The 14,469-nt window shown below is 40.4% G+C and overlaps 3 protein-coding genes across 4 annotated transcripts in view; all 3 read left to right on the forward strand.

Moving 5' to 3' along the window:
• LOC127579173 (immunoglobulin lambda-1 light chain-like) overlaps window positions 1-12,290 on the forward strand; it is a 70,667-nt gene extending 58,377 nt beyond the window's left edge. Inside the window, exons 1-3 of one of the 2 annotated variants that reach the window (XM_052031782.1) lie at window positions 9,388-9,515; window positions 9,639-9,983; window positions 11,659-12,290. In XM_052031782.1, coding sequence (XP_051887742.1) covers window positions 9,467-9,515; window positions 9,639-9,983; window positions 11,659-11,981 — 717 coding nt within the window. In that variant the 5' untranslated portion in view covers window positions 9,388-9,466 and the 3' untranslated portion in view covers window positions 11,982-12,290. Of the gene's footprint in view, window positions 1-9,387; window positions 9,516-9,638; window positions 9,984-11,658 lie in introns of those variants that run through there. The other variant, XM_052031783.1, reaches the window with a different exon arrangement.
• The window catches only part of LOC127579172 (immunoglobulin lambda-1 light chain-like), a 63,351-nt gene that overhangs the window by 34,639 nt on the left and 14,243 nt on the right, over window positions 1-14,469 (forward strand). The gene's annotated exons all lie outside the window — the stretch shown is intronic.
• LOC127579174 (immunoglobulin lambda-1 light chain-like) overlaps window positions 1-14,469 on the forward strand; it is a 69,800-nt gene that overhangs the window by 11,085 nt on the left and 44,246 nt on the right.

A 14,469-nucleotide genomic window follows, 5' to 3' on the forward strand; every position in this document is an offset into this window, starting at 1 on the left:
AAGAGGAATTGCCAAGTGTTCCAAGGAAATATCAAATAGTAAAGGACTTAAAGGGAAGCTGCGTGTAGTGTCTCGAAAAAGCCTAAAAAAGGGGGATCTCTGATTATTGGGCAGTACAGAAGCCAAAAGTGTATGATATATCAATTTAATTCCAGAAATAAAATTTTGGCTAAAATTAAATTTCTCAAACATGTTAAATAAATATTCCCATTCAACTCTCTCAAACGCCTTCTCGGCATAAGAGAAATAAAGGCGTCTGATGTGTGTCGGTTGTCTCCAGAATTATATCTTTTTTTCCAACAATCCCAAATAATACAGTTAAACAATTTGGCTTAAAATTTATTTTAAGAAGCACAGAAAAAGTTTGAAATACCTCTATCCAGTATTTTTTCATACTGGGACATGCCTAGAAGATATGAATTAAAGAAGTTTCTCTATTATTGCGTTTATCACAACAAGGAGATATATCTGAATTGAAGCGCAATAACTTGTGGTTGGACAGGTGAGCTCTGTTGCCTACTTTATATTGAGGAAGGGGGTGAAGCGCACATCATGAATAAGTATTAACTAGTTTAGAAATATGATTCCAAGTTTCCTCAGAAATTGAAACCTGCAGATCATGTTCCCAAGCATTTTTAATTTTGTCGAAAGGAACCTTATTCGTTCCTGATAACCTACCATAAATCTTGGATATTGAACCATCATAAAAAGGCTTGAAATTAAAAGTTACATCTGGTAAATTCTTATCAGGACATGGGAAAAGTATGTACTTGAGATCGGATAAATTCTCTAATTTGCAAACATAGAAAAAGGTGAGTTTTTTTCACAGTATTGGAGAATAAACGGTGTTTATTCTCCAATAAAAATGCGCTCAGAAGGTGGCAGTGAAGAGCTTTGAACTACTGCAATCATTCGGCGATTGATATTCTCTCAGAATTGAACATTGCAGTCTTTTGACCGAGCAGCAGTGAGACAACAGCGGGTTGTTTACAACGTAGGATAGTGTCTAACTTGCAGGATCGTGCTTGTAATGGTGCGCAGCTGGAGCCCATGTCCGTCATGGAGGTGTGCCCACGTTCAGAATAGCTCATGTGGGCAATTTCAGAGCATTTTGTTGATAATTGCAGTAGTGGGACAACGTATTAATTTTTCGAGAGTTGAATGGCTGACCAAACACACTGCCTGCTAAATAAAACTAAGTCAAAGACAATTTCTGATTAACACATCAAATTTTCTTGACATTTATGAAGTGAAATTCAAGACTTAACTTCTCCGCGATTTTTCCCTGAAACCACTCTCACCACTCGCTCCCATCTCTCCTTCACCTGCCTCACCATACGGCATTCATACTCTTCTTATTATTCAGTATTGATGAACAGGATATACTCTTTCGGAAATTCCTGTCGCAATACAATGACATAGGAGCTCTGGAGGTTGGTGATCATAATCACAATGAAGTCCATGTCTCAGGCGTTTCACGTAAATAATAAGGCAACTTGTCGTCTAAACGTTAATTTGTTCAATTTTTTTGCGGATTGACCAATTCGACATTATTTCCACTATTCGTTACTTCAACGGTAAAATTAATGCCTCCAATGTCTATCAATGTCCGGACTGGCATTAACCTTTTGCTGCAATCTTGCCCGTTGCACCTGTAACAGAAGCAGCACCATCTCACTCTGTGATCTTCGACTGTCCTCTCTGGATGGTAGGAACGCCTGTCGCGCTCAAACACAAATTCTAAGTCCCAATAACAGGACATAGCTTCGATAAACAAGAATCGTGAGCATTTTCCAAATCTTATTTTGGAACTTTTATAGTTTATTAAATGGAAGGAGATATTGGCTAAAATCTGACGGCGATGCCTTAGGGTTACCGACATCGATCAGAGGACGATTTTACAAACGTTGCTCTTCCAGGATGTTGCACGCCACCGACGAAATATACATATAAAATTATATCAAATGCAAATAATATTATGCTTCGATGTGGCCTTGAAAAATCTCTTCCGACGACGACTTAAAACCACCAAGTTTATTCATGTTAATAGTCATAACAAGATTGACACAATAGTAATTGTGTGCCAATTATCATCTGATCTTTTACCCATCTCCCCATTTTCAAATTCATTCAAGTCAAGTACAGTGACACTGTTTTCCAAGTGCGGGTGATGCTGCCATTCTTTGAGCAGAGGGCTGCTGCACATCCCTGCAGGACAGTGAAAGCAGACAGCTCTGCCAAGCCATATACACACAAGGCAGTCAAAATTATCTTCCGAAACGCAAACCGAATATAACTTGCAGTGATTCTTTATCCCCTCCAATCCTTTCTGAAGTCTCTGACACACATTTGCAACAGTTGTCTGTGGGATTTCTGAATTCGAACATTGCGAGTATATCCAGATTAAAGGTGACACTGGAAGATTGACAGCGCAGAGTACGGTGACTGCCGTCATGTTATGTTCACGGAAGAACTGTTTTGGTGGACCGTCGAGGTGGTATATTCTTCTTCGTTTTTCAATGGTGACTAAACTGTTACCGAATTTAAAATGAGAAGCTCACAGAAAATCTCTTTGGTACACACGTATTGCGAGAACATACAGTGCCCACGTCTCGGAAGTATTCAATAATGTGGAGATTGCTGTTGTTCAACTTGAATGAAGTGCAAGGTTCGCGAGATTGACTTTCGGGCATCATTTTGCTCAGACTATACATGGCTCTACAAAAGCACTGCTTCAGAATTTTCGTGATGAAATCTGCCTTGGTTGAGAGGATTATTCTTCTCACTGCTTACACATTTCCAAATTTCAGGCTACCGGCAAGAGATGAAATTGTGTACATTGATGATACAATAAAATATCGGAAAACTCGATGGACAGAATGGTTATCTTGCAGGGGGAAATGCATTGTGTTACCGACCCCAGTTTGCCCCTATCCAGTCTGAGAAGTATGCAAGAAACCAAGGTAAGCTTTTAGAAAATGGCCTTCAGTGCATGTGAGATACACTAAATTCATTCATCTTTCTGAGACGTCTTTCTCGAAACAAAATTGAGTAACATTTATTTACTTGCGTTTAGAGAAATGAAAGGGGATTTAATTGGAAATAAATTGTAGTCGGGAAGGGATAGATAGAGAAGAATGCAAAAGTCCGATTTCTTCAGCTGGAGATTCTGGAACTCAGCAGCAACAGCTCGGGATAAAGTAGGTGGCCAATTAACCTCGTATGAGAAGAAATTGTTCATGCTGGTGGTTGCAAATCTTTAGACTTATCACCCTCAAATTTGATTGAATGGGGAATTAGCTGACAATAAGCATTCTGAAACTAGCTGCAACCTAAAATTCGCAGAATTATTTATTGATGTGAGTGTAATTACTATGTAGCTTTACAATATTTGCATTTCCTAATTGTTAACTGGGCGGGTTTTTCCAAAGCGACGGAGGAAGGAAATGTTGGGCGGAAGGTGACTCTGGTTGACAGCTGAGCAGTGTATGAGACGACTGCAATTTTCATTTCACGGTGGGTAAAGGGTATCTTTGCAAAGGATTAATCTGAAAATGTTTCTGAAAATGTTAGTGGAAATATAATGCATGTTATATTAGATCACTCAGAAAGAGGGCAGTGTGGCGACAAAAGGTATATATATCCATATATGTGAATGACATATAATGATCTATTTATATAGGTGAATGATCTATAATGAAGTCGTGGCAATTCAGACACTCTGAGACACTTGATGTGAGAGACACATATTGCAAAAGAAAGTCTGGTCATGTAAAACTGAGTTGCCTCTGAAATATCTTCTCTCACAGGACAGTGAATCTCTGCAATTCTGAGCCCCAGACGTTCGTGAAGGAAAGATCATTAGCTATATTTAAGAAGGATATGGATAAACATTTGGAAAATCTTGGAATTAACAGTTACTGAGAACTTCCACCGAAATGGAGATAACGCCAACAGAAATCCGCCATGCACATATTCCATGGGAGGGACTAAGGTTGAGCAGCAGAGTGGCCTACGCCTGTTTTCGTATATTCTTGTAATAAAATTATCACAGCTTGTGCCTTGTGGTGTTAAACTTTATTTTCATAATATTAGTGCCTATAGTAACTCTTCCATCTACCCTGAAAGACAGAGTTCAAATAAAATAAAATGGATCTCTACAGCACAGTGGATGATTTTGGATAATTTGAAATGCTCTCCCATCAACATACTGATATTAAAACAAACAGTGCAGCAGGTGTATGCATTGCTTGGTTCTAGAAAGAGATAACATCATGGTAATATGTGCCTTAGTGATTTTGTTTGATGTATAAGTATTGGCCAGTACAAAAAGCGACCAAGTAATAATACCACGGCTCAGTGACGACCCTAAAGTATTCTCCATGTTATCACCATTCCATATCTCAATATGGGTCACACAATTCTTGATGAAAACAGGTGGCACTTCAAACCTATGAGCCTGTTAATGAAGCTCTCCGGGGTCAGCTAATTTGCAAAGGATGCCACGTGTGGAGATCCCACCAATAATGCCCAATCCAGCAGGCTTTGTCTCGAGAAACCTCGGCGCAGATTCTGAACAGTGGTATGGTAACACGTGTTGAGATATTTTCCTTTCTTCTGCAGACTTAATGGTCCAGAGTGGTTTTGTCGAGAGGACAGATGGAACGACAGAGGGGATGCACAGGGGAAACCGCATTCCCCTATGGCCATCCTCCTCAGAAAAAAAGTATAATTTTGGATACTGTTGGGGGTTGTCTTTCAGGACACCTGCAACAGCAAGATCTGTGGCACAAAGACTGGCTCTGATGCCCAGCAACCTGGAATCAATGTGAGCTGTAGGGAAAGGAGACCCGACATTTAGTGGTCAGACAGGAGATAATATGGCTGCGGGTGAGATACCAGGATGATTGTTGCCTCCCAAGTGCCAGCTTCAAGGATCTCTCCCAACCGTTAAAGTACATTCTCATTGGGGATGGCGTCAGACAGATGTCGCTGAACAGACTGGAGACACAAGAGTTTCCAGATGCCCGAATCTGCAGAAGCACAAAAAACGCTGGAGGAAGTCAGTGGGTCAGGCAGTATCTACTGGTGGAATGGACAGTCAACATTTAAAGTCGAGACAATTCATCTCAACGCCATGGGTGCCGCTGGATATACCGCTGCCTCAGCCGCTGCACGTCGAGGTCCACGACACCGATTAAAAAGTTATTCTAAAGAGCAGTCCAGACGAAGAGTTTCGATCGAAACGACGACTGTTTACTTCCCTCCATAGATGCTGCCGGAACCTCTGAGGTCGTGGTACACACTGGTGCTAATGACATTGGTACAAGATATTTTAACCGTTGAGGTGCTGCAGAGTGAATTTAGGGAATTATCTAGAAGGTGTAAAAACACCTCAAAGATTGTTATTGCTGAATTACTCCTGGTGCCACTCAAGTGTGACGGTGGGAATAAGAGGATAGAGCAAATAATCGTGAGAGTGAGCAGGTAAGCGGACATCTAGCAAATTGTTGGCTATTAAAAGCTAGATAGGCAGAGTTCAGGGGCAAATGTTTCCTGTTAGCGTGAAATACAGGTCCGGCAGGGTTGGTCAAACCTGGATGATGAGGGACATTGTCTATGATAAGGAAAAAGGAGGCATATGTCTGGTAGGGGAAATTGAGATGAAGTGAATGATTTAAGGAGTACAAGAGATGCAGGAGTACATTTCAGAAGTAAACTAGGAAAGCTGAAAGGGGATATGAGAGATTCTTTGTAGATAAGGTAAAGCAGATTCCTAAAAGATTCGGTAAGTATGTTATAAGTGAAAGGTAACAGGGAGAGAATGCGCCCCCTTAAGATCAGTGTGTGGAGCCACGGGAGGTGGGCGAGGGCTCAAATGAATACATTTTCTCTGTGTTTACCGTGGAGAAAGTCATGGAGGTTAGCGAGATCAGGGAAGAGAATAGCGCTGTCCTAAAACATATTGAGTTGACGAAGGAGGAGGTGTTGGCGGTCTTGTGTCGCATAAAGCTGGGAAAATCCCCGAGGCCTGACCAGTTGTATCCTGGGAAGTAGTGGAAAAAAAGGAAAAAATCCCGGGGCCCTGGCGGAGACAAGTCACTTCAAAATTTTACACATTAAAATTTAATTACCACGAATCTGCCCATTCAGTGAGTCTGTCTAAATGCCCCCCACGTTCTTTCTACATGTCCAAACAACAGGCCACTTGGAGGCTTTGTATGTGTGCCAGGTAGAGATAAAATACTGATGGAGATCTGGAAGTTCTTTGGTGCCAGCGCTGTTTTATTGGGACACCATATTCACTATCCTCGAATACAAGGAATGAATTACGAGCTCAGCAGTAACATCTGCTCGCCCTCACTTCATCATGTGCTCTTCTTCGCCTTTTTTTCATTTGTGGGATGAGTGAATCGTTTTGAAAGCGGTGTTTATTGTTCTTTAAAATTCCTCCTTGAACTACTGCAATGATTCGTTACGAATATTCTCTCAGAATTGAAAATTGCAGGGTTTAGAGCGAGCAGCAGTGAAACAACTGCGACATATTTACAGGGCAGTAGTGTGTCTAAGTTGCAGGATCCTGCCTGTGATGGTACGAATTTACACTCCGAGCCCCTGTCCGTCATGGTGGCGTGTCTTCGTTGAAATAAGGTTGTGCGAGCATTTTCAGTACATTTGTTCGATGGTACACATCATAGTCGCTGTGTATCTGTGGTGAAATGTATGAATGCTTAGAGTGATGGATGTGTGACTAATGACGCTGACTGCTAAATAAACCTAATTCAAAGACAATTTCTCATGAACACGTTCATGCTAGTTGTCATTTATAAAGTTTTTTTCTTCAAGACTTTGTTCCCCTTTTTTGCCCCAAAATCACTCTCACCACTTCCTCCCATCTCTCCTTTGCCTGCCTTACCAGACTCCATTAATACCGTTATTCTTATTAACTTCAGTTAAATAGGTTGTAATATTTGGGAACTTCCTGCCATCCGTCGCAATACAATGTCATCGGAGCTCTGGAGGATGGTGATGAGGGCCAGTATTATCTTCTTTCTTACTTTGCTTAAAATATGCATTGATTTGTATCAGAAATCTTTTCCACTTTGATTGGAAGTAAAACTACCTCTTCTTCACAGAAGACAAATGCGAGGTATTCATTTATCATGTCATATGTTCCACTTTACTGAAATAAATGATCTCCTTTGTCTTCACAATCAGTTGCATTCTTTACTTATTGACGACTGTGGTTTCACAACTTTGTTTCGATCTTCACGGTTTGATCTACATTCACATTACATGGAACAGAAGGCATTAAGAATGTTTGTTGCACTTTCTTAAATAGATTATTCTTAAGTCTACATCTCAGTCGCTTCTCGCAAAGGATAAAGCACTTTGATCCATATTCACATTACATGGAACAGAAGCATTTAGAATGTTTGTGGCACTTTACCTAAATAGATTATTCGTAAGTCTACATGTCAGTCTGTACTCGCAAACGATAAAAAATATGTAGTCTCAATGTTTCAATCAACTTAAATTAGTTTAATTCTTTATTCGGTTTTATCATTTCGGTATAATTTCCACTGTTCATTATTTCCACATTAGAAATTAATGCCTTTAATTGCTACCAATGCCGGGACTGGCATAATCCATTTGCTGCAATCTTGCCCGTTGCTCTTGTTACAGAAGCAGCACCATTTTACTCTGTGATCTTCGCCTGTTCTCTCAGGATGCTGGAAACGCCTTTCGCGCGCACACACACATTCTAAGTCCCGATAAACAAGAATCCTAGCATTTTCCAAATGTAACCTTTGGAACTTTTACAGTTTATAAAATGGAGGGAGAAATTCGCCGGAAATCTGATGGCGATACGCAGGCAAGATGCAGCACTTACCGTGATCGATCAGAGGGGGATCTGACAAACGCTGGTCTTTCATGATGATGCACGACATCGGCGATTATAAATATATAAAATTATATCAATTGTAAATAAAATTGTACATCAATAGTACACATTATTTATCACGGCCACCGGGGTGGTCGCGACAAATTTCTTCGGTCTACAATTTAAAACTACCGTATCTGTTAATCTTTCGGATGGAATTTAAGTAAATAATCTTAACAGGATCGACTCAGTCGTTATTGACCGCCAATTATCTGCTGATATTATACGAATCACCTCATTTTTAACTTCATTAAAGTCAAATGCAATTGCACTGTTTTTGTCCCTCGTCAATAATACAGGTGGTGCTGAGACATGCTAATCTTTGGTATTCATCAATGATCTCATCCAAATCGATCCCAGCAAACTGGAAACTCAGATCAATCACCCCGTCACGTAATTTTTAAAAATCATTATATTTTCTAATTATAAGCAGGGGTACCTGACGATTTCAAAATACCGAATCTGTTAGTCCTTCAGCTAGAATATTAGTAAATAGTCTTAACAGGATTCACCCAAAGTTATTGGCCCCTTTCATTCAATTACCGAATAAAGCGACGTTTGCATTGCATCCGGGGGTGGCAGTGACAAATCCCTTCTGACGACGCTTTAACACTACCGAATCTGTTAATCTTTTAGCTAAAATTTTAGTAAGTTGTTTTAAAAGGAGTGGCCCAATAGTAATAGGGCGCCTATTATCTACTGATATTAAAAGCATTTCCGCATTTTCAACTTCATTGAAGTCATTCACAGTAACACTGCTCTCCAAGTCTGACTGCTGCTATCTTTCTTTGGACAAAGGGCAGCTGCACATTCATCTTTTACACTAACTTTAGACAGCTCTCCCAAGCGAGGTATACACAAGGTACTCAACATTATCTCCCGAACCGGCAAATCCAATATTATTTGAAATGATACTTTATACCCTCTAATACATTCTGAATTCTATAATACACATCTGATTTCTGAATTCGAACTGAGCGAATATATACCGATTAAAGGAGATATTGAAAGAAAAGTCAGCGCAGAGGAAGGTGCCATCCTTCATGTTAAGTTCACGGAAGAACTGTTTAGGTGGTGCGTCGATATGGAATATTCTTCTCTTTGTTTTCTATATACACTAAACAGTTATCAAATTTAATATTCGAAACTCACAGAAAATCTCTTTGATACATGTGGATTGCGAGACCACACAGAAGTCGATTAACGTTTTTAAAGGAATGGCTACGGATACAATGATTGTTATTTCCTTATATGCTTAAGAAAACACAAATCTAATTAGAAATACAGATATCCAAAATAAGACCCTCATGCTTCACAGTTGCGGGACATTTTGACACAGGAAGAATCTGGCAACTTCTGATTGGCTTCGATGAGTATGTGGTTCGACTGATTTGCATAGGTAAGGAACTGGCGGTGATCGCTCGTTGGACGATTCATAAAAGGAGCCAGTGAGAAAGTTTAGACGTCACTTCATCTGGAAACAGTCAACGTGCCGGTTCTGGTGTCCAACAGTTAGTTAAAATGTCTTACTGGATCCGTGTCGTCGGCACATTGGCGTTTTGCGCACTTTGTGAGTATTTTACTCTCCCGGATATTAGAATTACAGCCGAGCACCATTAAATGGAGCTTTTCTCCGGCGCATCAACTATCTCAATGTTATGCCTCATTCGTTTCTGATCTTGGTCTTTTTCAGGTTTAAACGCGGAAGTTAGAGTAAATCAGCCGCCTTCGAAGTCCGTCTCCCCAGGACAGAACGCACAACTGACCTGTACCCTGTCTGGCTGCAGTTCAGGCATCAGCTACGTGTCCTGGAACCAACAGATTCCTGGAAACACTCCTCGGCTTCTATTGTACTATCATGCTGCCAGCGTTTACAAAGGTCCGGGAATCCCAGACCGTTTCTCCGTCTCAGTGTCAGGCATGACATCGACATTCACAATACCCAACGTTCAATCGGAGGACGCTGCGGACTATTACTGTGCTGTGTGGGTAAGCAGTGCAACGTTCTTCGGCCAAGGAACGAGACTGAGTATTGGAAGTAAGTAAAATATCATAATCCTAATTCAAGTACAAGTTCAAGTTTGTTGCCATTAGGATACATTAACAGGATATAAATGTCATGAAAAATAGCTTTTTTTTCAACAGCAGAACAGGACATTACAAACACGAGTTATTAACAACTTAAATTAAGATAAATTATCACTAACTTACACGAAAAATAAAAATAACTCTACGGTGGATTCTTTTTAATTTAACGAAAATAATTGCTTAATTAACATCAAGCCAGTTCGTATTTTATTTGGTAATTCTAAATGTATTTAGATGCAAATTATGTGCTCCTGTTATAAACGCGCCCCCTGCACACGATCCTGGATCACTTGGTCATGGTTCGGCGAAATAACTGGAATTGGGGGCTAAAGCTTTCTGGTGGGCTTCTAAAGAACAGCAGTCATTTTCTCAATAAAGCATACGGCGTTCAGTGAATCTAAACGAATGAGTGAAGCCACTTCGGGCTATAGCTACATCCGAGCACCTTTATACCCATTGATTTCCTGTTCTGCGTTGCCGTGATGCGACGAAGCAAATTGTCTTTTATATTGAAACAACAGATTTAAATTCATTTTGAACTGCTTAATACATTCCATGCATCACTGAATGATTTTGCAGCATTGCTTTATCACACCAGGACCACAATTCTACCTCAAAGCCATTTCAAAGCAATCATGGTCTGGGAACAAGGTCTGAGCCGTTCGAACATTAAAGTTTCGATGTCAGTATTGAAATCCCACGGCTTTGATTCCATGCATAATGGTGTTTGATTTTCACATATTGATTTAATTATTTCGCACGCACGTGATGAAATATAATACACTCAAGATTTTGATGAAACTCTACAGTATTAAATTCCATTCACTGTGCGAATAATGAAAATACTCAGCAATTTTGAAGTAATCATGCAGTTGAGGAATGATGTATAATTTAAACTCCCTGAACTCTCTTTACAAGGCAAGTGGTTTGTGAAATATGTTGTGGAAGTTGGCACAGCAAAAATTTGCATTGCAAAAAATGATAATAATGTCCCTATTTGCAAGTGAATTGCTTGAGTAACGGGCTTTTAGCACCGGTGAAGTTTAACTTCGTCGTGTTTCCAGCTGATATGTTTAACAGTGACAACTTTTCTAGCCAGATAATGAACGAACGGGTTTCGCAGTTTTAGGACAGAATTTACTTACTTCTTTTCATGCGCGGTGCAGCATTTCGAGGAGGCGGACAAATATTTCAAATATAAATTAAGCTTTACATTCAACCTTGCCTCAGAAGGACATCTGTGAATCCGTGACTGTGGCGTCCAGAAGAATCCTATCCTTATATTCCTGCGATATTTTGATAACGTCGATTTCTCGTGAGAAGTGTGCACAGAGCAAAATAAGTTTCAGTCCATTTATAAAAATCACTTGACCGTGAATCGTTTATATCTGCTGATTTATATTGAACAAAGGCAACGGAAGTATAAGTAAGGGAACAAATAAAAAACGCTGCAGTCAGCATCTATCTCACTAACGTTGACGGAGATGATTCAGCCGGCTACTCATCCGGATTTGATTTTTAGACACTGTGGATGTGGTGGCTTGAAATTGCTTGACAGAAAATAATAAAATATTTGTTAGTCTGAATAGATCAGTGCAGCACTAACCGTGACCTTTTTTAAACAGAGCCACGGGCACCGGTCGTGACCGTTCTGCCGCCTTCGGCGGATGAAGTTACGGCAAAAGGCACCGCCACACTGGTGTGTTTGGTGAACGGGTTTAATCCGGGAGCTGTGAACATTGAGTGGACCGTGGACGGCAGTGCGAGAAGCAATGGCGTTGAGACCAGCCCGATCCAGCAGGAAACGGACAACACCTTCAGTACGAGCAGCTACCTGACTCTTCCAGCCGTGGAGTGGAAAACACATGAACTTTACTCCTGTGTGGTTAAGCACGAGAGTCAGGCGAACCCATTTAAGGAAAACATCGAGAGATCCAGATGTGTCTGATGTCAGAAGCTTCTGAGATGAGGCGAGAAAGTTTGATGATCACTATTCAGTTCTTTCATGTAGCAACAAGGTAGAAATATACTGGACTTCCATGTTTTAATAAAGAAATGCAATTTGAAGTGAACACTTCGAATAATATGACCTCTTCTCTTTAAATGCAGTTCTGTTGAAAGATTGTAGATGTTGATTGAAGCATCAAGATGAATTAATCTTGCTTTTGTGCGTTCAATAACTTTAACCATTGACACGGATATTGCTGTTATTCTTTATAGCCGTTGAATAAAAGAAACGAACGGATCACAACTGCAATGTTGTTTCCCTTTGTTTTATTTTTGACTCAAACAATGACCAATTAAAAAATAGTTTTCTTTGCCCCTAGTTCTGAGCTCCCGATGCTGGTTTTTCTCTCAGTTTCGATCAGGAATCACAAGCTTACAGCAGTGCTGAGCCTCTGCCCTTCGACAACTGTACAATGCGTTCTCCGGAACCGGAGGAATGCAGCAAAGGCCGTTGTTGATGTCAGTCCGTGTGCAGCACTGCTCCGATATTGCCCCTGTCAATACGGACTGCGGCCATCCAGCTAAATACCCGTGTGAACCGGGTATGGCAGCTTGGTCTTAGTACCAAGTGGAATCCCAAGTATTAAATGAAAATGGTGTAAATACTGTATTGGCACATCGGGCAGAGTCTGTCAAATGAGAGCATGAGTTTATGATTCAGGTTGATGACTTTTCGTCAGAACTTCCCCATCAAGACTCATTACCCCAACACCTGCCGAGATTAAAGTGTTTGTTAATTACTTGTATTTTGGTAATTGGGTTGGAGGTGCCGAACGTGCACTGTTGCATTAATAAAGAAGTTAAGAAATGTCCTGACCTGAAATTTACCCGGAATCTCCTTTAATTTCCAGCAGAAATACTAGATTCTGCAGACGGATAGTCTGGTCCCAACTGCACTTTACTTTCCCAGCACTAAGCACCTCAGGTCCCTCCTTTATCCCGCAAGACCATCGTATTGACACTCAACAATGATGGGGGTTCTGTTTAAATAATTTTAAACGTTGCACTTTGTTTCTTCCAATTGTCCGCTTTAAATAAACATTTGGTTATTGGCGTGGAGTTATCTCACAGCGATATCATACACCGTTGGAAAACTATAAACCGTTCAATTAAACAGGGTGTTTCCTGAAGAAAAATGTGGTGAGTGCAGGGCAGCTTGAAATACCCGTACATAAAAAGAGAGAGGGAGCTACAGGGATAAGCGAAGCGCAGAGGCAGAGGAACACAGAATGAGAGAGAGAGAGAGAGAGCGACAGAGAGAGAGAGAGAGAGAAAGAGAGAGAGAAAGAGAGAGAGAGAGAGACGAAGACAGAGAGCGACAGAGATGGTAGGGGAGAGAGTTAATCCCTGACAACCGTCCGAAGTCGCTCGTCATTTATTCCCATCTCCATGCTGAGTGGATGGTAATTATTTTCAATTCACGTGGCAAACCTGCCCTTAAATGCTCGTCCACCAGATTCCGAGCAGACCCCTGCAGATTCGAATAAGTCGCTGCAAAAAATTATTTCTCCATGTGATCACTGGCTCTTTTGACAATTCCTGTAAGACTGATACACTTAACTACCGAGAATTCTGTCACCGGGGCTAGTGTGTTCATTTTAAAACCTTCTTGACTTTGAACCCCTCAATCAAATCAGCCTTTCAGCTCAAAGGAACAATTCCAAGTTCTCTTGAGCTGCCTTTATTTCACCCAATTTCTTCACAATTTCTGGCTTTGTTATGCAGTGCGTGAAATGACATTTTGTGGAGGAGCAGAGAGCAATGTTGTGAGTCCTCACAGTTCTCACAATGTCTGTTGATTCAACGACTGTCCAAATACTCATCCGTATCCGACGATCAGATGTGAACTCCTCCATTACCTGCGTTTTTACGTTTTCTTGGAAAAGAAAATCCCTCTGATTTATAATCTTGTCAACGAGTAGATTCCTCCTCATCTCATCCCTAACTGGCCATCCGCATATCGTGATATAACATCCCCAAATTCCATCTTCCCTATCAATCCCTCTCAGGATATGTATCTTTTTTTTCTTTTGCAGAGAACTCTCATCTCATTCTTATAAAGTCCCATGAATATGGAGCAGCCTAACACAATGACCTTCACCTACTAGTGCCCTTCTCTCAGAAATGTATCCAATAAATCATATATGCACTGATTGGAAGGCAAGAATATCTACACATATTTACCTTTTCTTTCTTTTCCAATCTTTTTATTAATTTCCAAATTAATAAACATAACAGTAGTAATTGTAGACATGATACAAAGAGATCGGGCTGCAATAATAACAGTTAACGTGTGCAGACACAAAGAGTAAAATGTGTAATCTGAACCTCCCAATCTCTTGAATAAGTAAACATCAAAAAGATTACAAAAGAAATTTGATTATATGAAAAAACCCAAACCAAAAAAAAGGAACAATAGCAAACCAGGT

Source organism: Pristis pectinata, chromosome 17 (assembly GCF_009764475.1).
Source record: "Pristis pectinata isolate sPriPec2 chromosome 17, sPriPec2.1.pri, whole genome shotgun sequence".
Classification (NCBI taxonomy): domain Eukaryota; kingdom Metazoa; phylum Chordata; class Chondrichthyes; order Rhinopristiformes; family Pristidae; genus Pristis; species Pristis pectinata.